The following is a 13,720-nucleotide window of genomic DNA, read 5'->3' on the forward strand; positions in this document are numbered from 1 at the left end:
GGAATCCAGGGTAAGCCCTGATGAAATGGCAGAACGGACTTGGACTGAATGGCCTAATTCTGCTCCTTCGTTTTGTGGTCTTCTGGTGTTTGTCAAAAAAGTGGTTAAGAAATTTCGTAAAATGAGAATAAAAAGGGAGAATATGATAATTTCCAAAGGATAGGGTTTTGGCAACTGGATCAGCAGTGCACAGCTAATGATTTAAAAATAAATCACCCGGTCAAAATTTAAAGTGTAGAAGGTGATTGGAGAGGTGTTCTAAGAAGGGTTCAGCCTGAAACAGTAACACATTAGCTCCCTATTTAAACAGTAAATGACCCATAATTCAAGCAATCTGCTATGTAGAGTGGAAAGCTAACTCTATCTATAACTTGCCAGGGTAACAAAATACAGTACTGTACACATCAAGTGTGAAATTTAAAATGCGTGTACATCAGCCTAGGCAATAATATCTTTACACGTGAACCAAAGGTAACTCACAAAAATTCTGCAATAAAATCACAAATTGTAGATCCAGTGACAACCAAAATAAAATAACGTAATAAATTGTATCAACTAACCTCAGAATGTACATAGCCAACAAATGTTGCAACAACAGATTCGTCCATTTTTCTACAATATTACCAATTGCATCCTATGTATCTATATTATATGTACACACACACACACACACACACACACATATATATACAGTATAAGGCCACAGCATCCTCTGGCGTCAGCAACAATTCCTCAGTAGTTACAACTTCACACAAATTTTACTGAACTATTCGAAAACTATGTTTTAACTTCTGGAACTTCACCAGTGAAGCACAGGGTCCGGCTTCCCTTTGTTTCAATGCAATGCACAGTTGCAAGACACGTTGCTGGTTGCAGAGGGAATTAGGCAAAAATCTCTTAAAAGTGACTCGGTACTCCCACTGCTTCACAATGATCAAGAATGCAATTTCAGCCGTTCGTGCTGAACCCAAGTTAACAACGTTTGATTACCTTGATTTCTTTCACATTTCCAACATCCAACTTGAGAAAGTTCAGTCTCTGTAACCTTGCTTTCATTTCCGACCTCCAGCAAACGCAAGTTGCTCCAAGCCTCCGAATGAACTCTCACTCAGTGGGATCACACCCAGCAGTCTCGTGTAATCAAATGACATTCTTACTGACCCCTAACCTGAGGCAATTTTCTGATAATTCCAAGCAACACAATGCAGCCACTCAACTGCAACTTCCTATTTGACTGTGTATTCGGCATTCGGCTTAACTGCCTGGCTCTCTTCTTAACTCTTTCAATGCTGGATATACGTTTCTTAAAAGTATTTCCCGAGCCTCCCAAACGGGAAAAAAAACCCAGTAAATCCAAACAAGTTTCTGAAGATGTTATGTACTGCAATATAAATTTTTTCACTAGTGTGTGAAATCTAAATTTACGAACAGTAGTTTGCACTGCAAACAGATTTCTCCTCCAGTGACTTTAACGGAAAAAGTGGCAGGTGTGGTGGAACTGGCTGCCAGTGCTGTTTGTTGAATTGCATTTCGTCAAAGACTTAGCTATACCCAGAATGTTTTTCCAGTGTCTTTCTTGTAATATCAAATATCATTGAGTCAGAAAAATCCATGAGTGGGAGACGGGAAAACCCGTTGGATAAACGAAAATTGCCTGATAATAATGCTCAGAATTTTCAAGTCTGCCTGGTCATCAAGGAAGATGCTGCACTCAACTGTAAGTACCATCTTTTGAACAAGGTATGACTTAAATAGGTTAAAGTATTCTTACATAGGCATTGAAATGTTTTTAATAACTGATTGACCATGTGTTAGTGATTTCATTAATGTACCAGACACTGCTGTTAGTTCAATATTCACTACCTTCATTTAAGGTCACAGCAACAGGCACACAAGGCAGGAGGAACTCAGCAGTTCAGACAGCATCTGTGGAAAAGAACAAACAATCGACATTCATTGTTCAATGGTTCAGTGTTGCTTTCCTGAACTGCAGTACAAAAGAGGCATGAAACCAGCTTGGATTCCGCTTTTCCTTCCAACTTCCTCTACAACCGGGCCCATCCAATCCTGCTTGTGCTGAATGAAATGCCAGAAATCACTAACGCATGTTCGAACAGTTATTAAAGATATCTCAATGCCCAAGTAAGAATATATGAAGCATCCAAGTGTTGTGAACCCTGGGAAATAAAAAAAAACTGTAAATGCTTGAAATCTGAAGTAAAAAAAACTAAGCACAAGCTGCAAACACTCGGCTGGTAAAGCAGCATCTGAGGAAAGAAATCAGAGTTAGTGTTTCAGTTTTGCGATCCTTTATTGGAGCGCATTGTGAATCCAGCGCCTTTTTCTATCCCACTTGCCATGTATTGGCCGATCAATGGACCTTCAGGCAACAGAGGTGAAGACCTCCAACCATTGAGCACATCGACATGAAACGTTGTCGTAGGAAAGCAGCATCCATCATCAGAGATCCTCACCACCTGGGCCATTCTTTTTTCTTGCTGCTGCCATTAGGGAGAAGGTACAAGAGACTCAAGACTCGCACCACCAGATTTAAGAACCGTTATTACCCCTCAACTAATTATCAGGCTGTTGGACAAACAGGGATAAGTACACTCACTTGCACGTTCACTGAGATATTCCCATAACCAATGATCTCACTCTAAGGACTCTTTATCTTGTTATTTCATGTTTGCATTATTTATTACTATTTATTTATATTTGCACAGTTTGTTGCCTCTACTGGATTTGCACTCTACTGGATCTTTCACTGATCCTGTTATAGCTACTATTTGATTGATTTGCACAGTATACCCATGGGGAAATTAATCTCAGGGTTGTAAGTGGTGACATATATGTATTTTAATATTAAAGTTTGCTTTGAATTTTTGAACACAATGTTTTCTTTCAATAAGAATTAACTATATTCATATTGTATTTTTAACAGAAATAGAATTAGAGAAAAATTAGGAAGGGAATCTCAGAGCTTGGCAAAACACAGTCACTAAGGAGCTATGTCTAAAATTAGGGAATGTGCAAGATGCCAGAATTGGAGGAATATTGCACTGATTTGACTGGAGTATATTTCCAAATTACCAGCAATTTACCTTAGTGATAATATTTTATGGAATGCTGGTGCTGGCAGAATTCATCATGGAGTGGCACTGAATTACTGCACCAGATTTAGTGCAGGCCTTGGGATAACTTGCTCTTGGAAAGCTACGAGAAGGAGTCAGAGAGAACGCATATCCACCCATGGGGATCAGGTTACTTTTTGGCCAAAGGAATGGGAACCAATGGGAGTTGATGTGATGAGACATCAGCAAGAAGATGAGAACCGGTATGCAATGGGGAGTTCAGTGAGACAGAAGTTCTTTTACAATGTGGCTCTAGCTATCGCAGCCAGTCCAAGCAAGCAGCTGCTCAGTAGCCTTTCAGGTGGCTGTGGTGGTGACGAAACTGTCTGGAAGTTGTATCTTCTAAAAAGTTCTGGATAGTGTTGCAATAGTCTTGTTGAGGTTTATGCCAAACAGCTGTTATATGGCTTTTTTTTTTACAGATGCATAAAGAGACAAAATTTTAACAGGTGCTGGAAGATAATGAACTCATTAATCATCCACTTTGGTCTGGCCACAACTCGCAGGGCTTTCAGGTCAAAGAGCTGACCATTGAATAAAAAGATCCAAAACCTATCGATACTGCAGTGTTGAGGAATGAAATTTGACACCATTGACAAAATGTGGGCAACTGTAATGGTATAAACTAAATAAATTGCATCAAAAGTATTTCCCATATTGCATGATTGAAAAATTGATGATTAAAATGTTTTTCTGGGGAAAAAACTGCAAAGTGAGAACAATCAAGACCAAACTTAAATTGTTTCCATAGGAAAAAAGCATGAACTGTGCATCGATCACACACAGAGTGCTGAGGAACTCAGCAGGCCAGGCAGCAGCTATGGAAAAAGAGTACTGTCTACGTTTTGGGCTGAGACCCTTCAGCAGGTTGGCAATACACTTTTCCATAGATGCTGCCTGGCCTGCTGAGTTCCTCCAGCATTTTGTGTGTGTGCTTGGATTTCCAGCGTCTGCAGATTTTCTCTGGTTTGTTACTGTATATGGAAGTTGACTGCATGTTCATAAAGAATATGGCCAAGAGCAAATTATGGTTAAGGAATGAACTATTGAGGAATATCCAGGAATGAAACATTCTAAAGACTAGATTATACCTGGGCAGCATAATAACACCCTCAGCTTCTCTGGATGGAGAGATTGAGTCAAGAACCAGAAAAGCCTGCTTTGCCTTTGGTCAGCTGAAAGATCGAGCTTGGTCACAGAACATCAGGTTGGACACCAAGTGCAAGGTGTGCAGGGCCGTTGTCATATCAGCCTTGCTATACGCATGTGAGATGTGTTGCCTGTATCAGAGTCACTTACGTCAGCTTGACCAACTGCAGCAGCGTCACCTACGTTCTCTGATGAAGATCACCTGCCGAGACAAGGTTTCCAATACCGAGGTCCTCTCTCGAGCCGGAATGCCGGCAGTTTCAACCTTGATGATGTCAGCCCCACTGCGCTGGGCAGGACATGTTGTCAGAATGCCTGACGGAAGACTGCCCAAGGACATCTTGTACGGCCAACTGTCCAGTGGTACCCAAAAACAAGGAGGCCAGTAACTACGGTACAAGGATGTTCTGCACAGGAGCCTCAAGAAAGCTGACATTGCCCCATCAACATGGGAGGATCTGGCTCAAGATCGCTCACAGTGGAGGGACACCATCAGAAAAGGTGTGGACGCTGCTGAGAACAAGCTCATAGAGGCAACAGAGGAAAGGCACAGGAAGCGCCATAACAGAGCTTCTGACCCTGCTGCCCCTCCGGGCCTCACCTGCCAAGTATGTGGCAAGCAGTGCCTGTCAGGGATCGGTCTGTACAGCCACTCCACATATCAAACCCCACTGACTGACTGAAAGGAACCATCATCATCCTATGGGATGGATAGCCAGGAAGAAAGAAAGAAAGAAATTGGTAAATAAAGTCTAACAAAATTCAGAGAGATTCAAAACATCACTTATGATTGTCCTGCTTTGTATCTGACAATACAATGCAGCTGAGCTGTGTTTGGATTACTCACTTCCTTTGCACATTAGTAAAATCAGCAAGCTTGATCATGTATTTCTGTCGATGTTGCTTTGACACTGGTGTGTGTGTGTGCATGCGTGTGCGTGTGCGTGTGCGTGAATTATAGCGTGAAAATTTATTTATATAGTTGGGGTTCCTGCAGGATACCCACATTCTAATGAAAGACCAGAAGGAACTATGAGGAATTTCCTGACATATCCTGCCATCAGTGACTGTAAAACAGATAGACAGGTGGATAGACAAATAAATAGTTTATAGATGGATAGATAAATAAATAAATAGTTTACTTATTTAGTTATTTATTAGGATGCAGCACAGAATAGGCCCTCCCTGCCCTTCTAGCAAAGCAATCCAATTTAATCTTCGCCTAATCATGGGACAATTTATAATGACCAGTTAACCTACCAAATGGTATGTCTTTGGAATGTGGGGGGAAACGGAAGCACCCGGCGGGAACCCATGTGGTCACGGGGAGAACATACAAACTCCTTACAGGCAGTAATGGGAATTGAACCGGCTTGCTGGTACTGTAAAGCATTTTGCTAACAACTATGCTATTGTGCTGTCCTTAGGTACATAAGAAAATCCTGCATTCTTTTACAAATATGACAAAAATCTAGAATGATAGTTATGTGTAGAATTGTTCAAGTTTGTCATTCAACCATACATCAATACAGCCAAAGAAACAGCACTCCCCACAGGGCCAAGGTGCAAAACACAGTACCAACAGTGACACACACCACACAGCACAGTGAGTGAGGCCTCCAGCGGTCAGGATCGAACATGGATGCTGCATCCCAGCTGTCTAGATACACCAGCCGGGGCCACATGATACAGAGAGCTCGCTGTTGCCCGTGTAGCAAGCTCCCCCTCTCCATGCATCTGATAAACCCAGAGGAACGGCAGAGACCAATACGGTTTGGTATCAGCAACATCGCAGGAGATGCCAGTCAATTTTGAACTCAATGTGGGATTGCCTGAGGGACTCCAGCTCCAGATTTTCCCCTTTGGGTTTACTCCCGAAGCCTTCCCCATGAGTGAGCACAGTGCAAAGCAGCGGAGGTTTGAGATCGGAGTTTTCCTTCTCCTAGATCAGCTGCCAATCATGGCACATATAATTAGGGTAGCAGAAAACCATACAGGCAAAGTCCCTGTGTGGTACGGCCTGTTGATTGATGGTGCATGGGATGCAGTCCTGGATCCACGCGTCTGTAGCTCCTCGTCATGCACCAGTGCAGCAACGGATGAATGCAATCCAGCTCATCTTCCACAGGGGGCACCAACAGGAGAGGCCAGCCCCCAACCCAGCATGAACTCCAGCAACGCCTTTGCTCTCTCCCTCCCCGCCTCCAGCGTCTCCTCCCTGTGGGCAGCTGCGCCAAGTGAACCTACGGCATCGTGGCAACAACCGAGGCCACACAGCTCCACCGCCATCGGTCTCGCCAATGGACCAGGGAACTAGACTTGCAGTATTCTACATTACCATAATCAAACAGTTTATTCAGTACGATTTATCTCAAGACAAGGACACAAAAGCAAATAAATTACATTTTGCCACATTAGGGGATCATTGTGCTCAAGTAAAAAAAGACTTTAGATGGACCTCCAGCAATGTTAATTCCTTACTTTTCAATTTTCCATAAACCTAGTTTATATTGGTTTCTGTTCCAAAACCCTCAACATATTGATGTGTCCCGGATGCCAAGAAGGTTAAAAATAGATTTAAGTTTTTCCATTACAATGACAAGCTACAGTTTTATTGAGCATTACAGTCCATAAGAAGACAACATCAAGGTTACTTTATTAGCATTAAGCACTCAGCATCACTCCTCACTCAGCTCTTCCCCCATCCCTCAGCTTCTGAAAAGAGTAAATTCTGTTTTGGGGATCTAGAGTATTTGTTTTTTTTAAAAACTACTTGTGAACCTAATAAGCTAGTGTTCAGCTAGCATAAACTAGATGCATGTTAATTAATTCCATTCAAGCTACTTGCATTTTCGAATCATGCTTGATTATCATGCGTTCTTTGCTTCTGTAAATTACAAACAACTCATATTAAGAATCAGGTCTCACTTCAGATTGCAGCTTAGCCTTGCCACTGGAAACATGGCTGACAGGTTTGATTCTCAGATCACTGTTTGAGTCTGAGAGATACAAATCCCTGATCAGTGGCAGCAGTTCATGTATAATTATGCTCTGAAGTGGGACGGCTGAATATGAGTGCCATTCTGTAAGAGTATGACTGGGCTAAACTTATAAGAAATTTGCATTGACTGAAACAACGAACACCTAAAAATATGACACTGGTAAGCGGATTACTGGATTTAACACTGAAAACAATCCTTGAGGAAAATACTCATTATGTGGAGATGTGCTTTAGAACCTGGCTTTGAAAGCAAAATCAGCTCATTTCATCCACCCTTTATCCTTCCCACCTGAAAATAACCTACCGTTACCAGAGCAGTAAACAGTCTGCTGGAGACGACACGAGAGACAGCAGGAACTACACACAAAGCACTGGAGGAACTCAACAGGTCAGGCAGCGGCCAGGAGGGAAATGTTCTCAATCAAGGGTTGGAACAGGAGCTGGCAGGTCACAGATGGATTCAGGTGAGGGGTGATAGGCAGGCGAGTGAGGGAGCGAGTGAGAATGATAAGTGGAAATGACAGAACTGAAGAAGGTGGACTCTTACAGGAGTAGACAGTGGACCTTAGAATAAGGTAAGGACTGAGGAGGAAAAGTGAGAGAAACGTATGGTGATAAGCAGATCAACAGGGTGACGTTGGTAAAAGAGATGGAGTAAGGGACAATAAAGGAGTGGGAAGAGGGGTGTGGATACTGGAAGTTGGATAAATTGATATTCATGCTGTTAGATTGGAGACTACCAAAGCTGAATAGGAGGTGCTGTTCCTCTAATCTTTGACTTGGCTCAAATTGATAACAAAGGACAGACTTGTCAGTGTAGAAACAGAACATGAATTAAAATAGCTGGCCATTTAAAATCATTGGTGAGAACGGAGTCTGAGGTGACAGGCCTTTTTGGGGCTCAGTCCTAAGGGCTACTGCATTCCTCAAATACCTCACTCTTGCTGCTTTCCCTCCTGCACCACGGCAGGAAGTGTTGCCAATGATTCATCACTACATTTCCCAAGGCTCTTCTGTCCCGACACTCGTGTTAAGAATACTTGTAGCCAAAATGAGGATCAATTCTGATGCTCGCCATGATCAGGAGGAAGCTGATCTGTCCCTCAGAATGAGGGGGAGGGGGGAAGAGGAGTGGGAGGAGACTGGGAGGTTAAGGAGCCACTGAATGCATTTTTACTTCCAAAGCTTTGCTTCACATAGCAAAAGTGTGTTTAAAATATGATAGCAGCACAGGTCAGCTCTTTTTTTGTTATCGTTACTGTATAATAATGCAACAGAACTTTTGAGAAGATCAAAAGTCACATTTGAGCAATTCCCGACTCAAATTTTTAGATTTGATGTAAATGGATTAATAGTCAGAAGCTCAGAATTGTAGAGCACAGCAATGCTCCCTTCAACCAGTCACATCCTTGCTGACTTTTTTACCCCATCTACACTAATCCAAATTACCTGCATTCAGACTAAATGCCTCTTTGTCCTGCCTATTTACATTTCTGCCTAAATACCTCTTAAACATAATAGTTGCATCTGATTCCACCAGCTCCTTTCCAGAAATCAACCAAACTCTGTAAGAAAACTTGTCCCTTAAAAATCTGCCTGATCAATGCTTCTTTCAGCCTCCTTTGCTCCACGGAAACAATCCCAGCCCACATAATTCCTCCCTATAAGTAAAATCCTCTGATCCAGGCATTGTCCTGCCGAAAAACCCTGGTACTCTCTCCAGTACAATCACATTGTGTGACTTCTTACCACAATATAGCAAGCACCTTTCACATCGCGAGGCATCTCAGAACCAACAAAGCTGCTCTTTATAATCAGCACACAAAAATAAATGAAGGTGTGTTAATATAGAACACACACAGTGCAGCACTGGGTAGACGATTTAGCCCATGATGTTGTTTAATCTTGATGGTATTTTATACTAAATGTCTTCCTCCCGTGTATCTCTCTGTTTTCTTCATATTCATCTATCTATATAAAAGTCTCTTTACCTCAATCCCACTACTACTCTTGGTTACCTACTCCAGGTACCTACCGTTCTGTGTGTAAAAATACTTGCCCCTAACATCACCTTTAAACTTTCTCCCTCTATCCTTGAAAGCATGCCCTCTGGTATTTGACATTTCTACACCGGGAGAAAAGCTTCTTCCCATCCACCCTGTCTATGCCTGTCAGAAATTTAAAACCTCTATCAGGTCTCCTTTCAGTCTCTGACACTCTGGCAAGAACAAGCCAGGTTTATCCAAGCTTTCCTTATAGCCAATACCATCTAATCTAGCCAGTATCTTGGTAAACCTCTTTTGCACTCTCTCCACATCCTTCCTATAATGGGGCAACCAGAATTTTATGACACACAACTACGGAACGTTGACAACTTCAAATACCTGGGGAGTACCATCTCCAGTGATGGTGCCCTTGATAAAGAAATCACGTCAAGGATCCAGAAAGCAAGTCAGGCACTCAGAAGGCTCCAGGTCAAAGTTCTGTAGCACAAAGACATTCGCCTCTCCACTAAATTGAAGATTTACAATTCTGTTGTGGTCTCATCACTTCTGTATGGCTGTGAAACCTGGACACTGTATCGCAGACATGTCAAACAGCTTGAACAATTCCACAATCGCGCTCTGCGATCAATCATGCAAATCTGCTGGCAAGACCGTATCTCCAACCTGACAGTCCTGGACGGAGCCAATTCCACAAGCATTGAAGCCAAGGTTTCGAAGGCTCAGCTCAGATGGACCGGCCATGTGATCCGCATGGATGAGTCCAGAATGCCGCGTCAGTTGTTCTACGGAGAACTGGAGCAGGGCAACCGTGCCGAAGGTCGCCCAAGGAAGAGGTACAAGGACAACCTCAAGTCAAACCTTAAGTGGGCCAAACTCCAGCCCCGCGATCTCGAACACACTGCTGCTGATCGGTCCAAGTGGCGCAATCTATGCTCCAAGGCAGCAAACAACTTCCAAGCCAACTGGCGCATGCAGGGCCTCAAGGCGAGTCAAGATAGACACAGGAAGGCGTCTGCTCCTGCCCCAACAGGCGGTGCTCCTTGCCCCATCTGCAACTGTATCTGCGCTTTGGACTTCGGCCTCAGAAGTCACATGCATGCCCACAGACGTTGACTGCGCAACACATTCGTCTTCTTCGGACTTCGAGAGTCTACTACTACTACTATTACACCTCGGGCTTTGAAGTTCAATTCCGACACCATCTGTACATCTTCACCATGATCGTGTGGGTTTCCTTCAGGCCCCCTCTTGCCTCCTCCGACATTCCAAAGACATACCAGTTCGTAGATTAACTGGTCATTGTAAATCGTCCTGTGATTAGGTTAGGATTAAATAGCTGGGTGCTGGGGGGTGAGCTCATTAGGTTGGAAGGGCCTGTTCTGCACTGGATCTCTAAATATATAAATAACCTTCTTGTTTCACTGTGTCCTTCTCAGGCAATCCAAGGCCGCTCACCTTTGTTTAGAAAGTGAGGAGAACTGGGCAAATGATTCTTGGCACCGACAGTGAGTTGCACTGAAGAACACTTCAGCTGAGCAAAGCGCCTAAGTGCTGAACCAGAACAAACTTTCTCACAGAGGGTCATGAATCTTCGGATTGCCCCGCCCAAAAAAAGACACGAAAGTATTTACGGAGGAGGCGGGCAAGATTTTGAAGGACTGGGGAATTCAAAAGAGGAGCTGAGGCATGGAAGTCATGGTTACATGAAATGGCAGGGCAGGCCTGAGGGACCAGGTCAGGCCTGTTTCTATTTTCTTGTACAACACACACACAAAATGCTGGAGGAACTCAGCAGGTCAGGCAGCATCTATGGAAATAAATAAACGGGAGACGTTTCAAGCCGAGACCTTTATTCAGGTCTTTGGATTTGGATTTCCAGCAAATGCAGGCTTTCTTGTGTTCTTGGAGTGATTCCTTCAATCAGTGCTCTTGCGGTTAGATTACTCACATTACACTGGTTTTCTGGCTCTGTGGCGAGGTTCCTGAGAAGAGTCATGAGCAGCGGGGTCAGGCCAGCTAATGGCACCCAGCAGCCAATCAGTCACCTGACTGTCTTAGTGAAACAGCGGAGCTTTGAGAGCTGGCAGAGTATGGGAACATCACCACCACCATCAGGAAACCAGATCCAAACCTGCGGCACTTAATGCTTGTGCACGCCAAGGAGTCATCGATGAATCAGTGAGAAGCCATCCTATTGAGAAGCAGAGTGATTCTGGCTGGGAACAACGTGGGGCGACACACGCAAAGTAGCCTTTAAGATCTGAGGTCCTTTGGAGTTCTGCTGGAAGGTAAATCCGGGCCTATTTGGCGGCTTTCACGGGGACCACATGCAGCCTTGCAATTTGCCGACGGGTGCCCTTCCTGACGGCAAACTACACAGCAAAATGATAATTGACAGTTGAGTTATTATTGTCACACGTACCAAAATGCAACCTTTGTTTGCATGCCATTCAGGCAGGTCACGCTTTACACAACTACATCAAGGTACAGTAATACGAAAGGAAAAAACAACAACAGAATGCAGAATAAAATGTTAAAAGTGACAGAGGAAGTGCAGTACAGGTAGACAGATCAGTTGCAAGGATCAAGACAATCTAGATTGAGAGACCAAAACTCATCATCTATCAACAAGATAGGTCTGATCAACAGCAGAACAGAATCTTTCCGTGAATCTGGTGGCACATGTTCTGAAGCTCTTGTATCCTCTGCCCATCGGGAAAGGGATAAGGAAAGAACGACGAGCATTGGATGGGCCCTTGAGTCTGCTGGCTGCCTTCCCGAGGCAGTGGGAAGTGCAGACAGAGGGAATGGAGGGGAGGCTGGTTTGCGTGACAGATTGGGCAGTGGGAAGTGCAGACAGAGGGAATGGAGGGGAGGCTGGTTTTCGCGACAGATCGGGCAGTGGGAAGTGCAGACAGAGGGAATGGAGGGGAGGCTGGTTTTCGTGACAGATCGGGCAGTGGGAAGTGCAGACAGAGGGAATGGAGGGGAGGCTGGTTTTCGCGACAGATCGGGCAGTGGGAAGTGCAGACAGAGGGAATGGAGGGGAGGCTGGTTTGCGTGACAGATCGGGCAGTGGGAAGTGCAGACAGAGGGAATGGAGGGGAGGCTGGTTTGCGTGACAGATTGGGCAGTGGGAAGTGCAGACAGAGGGAATGGAGGGGAGGCTGGTTTTCGCGACAGATCGGGCAGTGGGAAGTGCAGACAGAGGGAATGGAGGGGAGGCTGGTTTGCGTGACAGATTGGGCAGTGGGAAGAGCAGACAGAGGGAATGGAGGGGAGGCTGGTTTGCGTGACAGATTGGGCAGTGGGAAGAGCAGACAGAGGGAATGGAGGGGAGGCTGGTTTTCGTGACAGATCGGGCAGTGGGAAGTGCAGACAGAGGGAATGGAGGGGAGGCTGGTTTTCGCGACAGATCGGGCAGTGGGAAGTGCAGACAGAGGGAATGGAGGGGAGGCTGGTTTGCGTGACAGATCGGGCAGTGGGAAGTGCAGACAGAGGGAATGGAGGGGAGGCTGGTTTGCGTGACAGATTGGGCAGTGGGAAGTGCAGACAGAGGGAATGGAGGGGAGGCTGGTTTTCGCGACAGATCGGGCAGTGGGAAGTGCAGACAGAGGGAATGGAGGGGAGGCTGGTTTGCGTGACAGATTGGGCAGTGGGAAGAGCAGACAGAGGGAATGGAGGGGAGGCTGGTTTGCGTGACAGATTGGGCAGTGGGAAGTGCAGACAGAGGGAATGGAGGGGAGGCTGGTTTTCGTGACAGATTGGGCAGTGGGAAGTGCAGACAGAGGGAATGGAGGGGAGGCTGGTTTGCGTGACAGATCGGGCAGTGGGAAGTGCAGACAGAGGGAATGGAGGGGAGGCTGGTTTGCGTGACAGATCGGGCAGTGGGAAGTGCAGACAGAGGGAATGGAGGGGAGGCTGGTTTGCGTGACAGATTGGGCAGTGGGAAGTGCAGACAGAGGGAATGGAGGGGAGGCTGGTTTTCGCGACAGATCGGGCAGTGGGAAGTGCAGACAGAGGGAATGGAGGGGAGGCTGGTTTGCGTGACAGATTGGGCAGTGGGAAGAGCAGACAGAGGGAATGGAGGGGAGGCTGGTTTGCGTGACAGATTGGGCAGTGGGAAGTGCAGACAGAGGGAATGGAGGGGAGGCTGGTTTTCGTGACAGATTGGGCAGTGGGAAGTGCAGACAGAGGGAATGGAGGGGAGGCTGTTTTTCGTGACAGATTGGGCAGTGGGAAGTGCAGACAGAGGGAATGGAGGGGAGGCTGGTTTTCGCGACAGATTGGGCAGCATTCACAATTTTCTGCAGTTTCCTTCAACTGGCACCGTTGATGCCGCCAGAAGCAGCATGTGACACACAAAGGGTTAGAGGCAGACTTACGAAGCGGCACTCCCAGTCATGTTCCAGAGGATGGCATACTCTTCA

General features: G+C 45.3%; 1 protein-coding gene across 5 annotated transcripts in view; it reads right to left on the bottom strand.

Annotated features, from left to right (window-relative positions):
* The window catches only part of LOC140737958 (TBC1 domain family member 1-like), a 245,980-nt gene that overhangs the window by 183,648 nt on the left and 48,612 nt on the right, over window positions 1-13,720 (bottom strand). The window contains exon 1 of one of the 5 annotated variants that reach the window (XM_073064849.1): window positions 991-1,203. The exons of the other annotated variants lie outside the window; for them this stretch is intronic. Coding sequence (XP_072920950.1) covers window positions 991-1,056 — 66 coding nt within the window. The 5' untranslated portion in view covers window positions 1,057-1,203. Of the gene's footprint in view, window positions 1-990; window positions 1,204-13,720 lie in introns of those variants that run through there. 5 annotated transcript variants of the gene reach the window in all.

This window comes from Hemitrygon akajei, chromosome 13 (genome assembly GCF_048418815.1).
Source record: "Hemitrygon akajei chromosome 13, sHemAka1.3, whole genome shotgun sequence".
Classification (NCBI taxonomy): Eukaryota; Metazoa; Chordata; class Chondrichthyes; order Myliobatiformes; family Dasyatidae; genus Hemitrygon; species Hemitrygon akajei.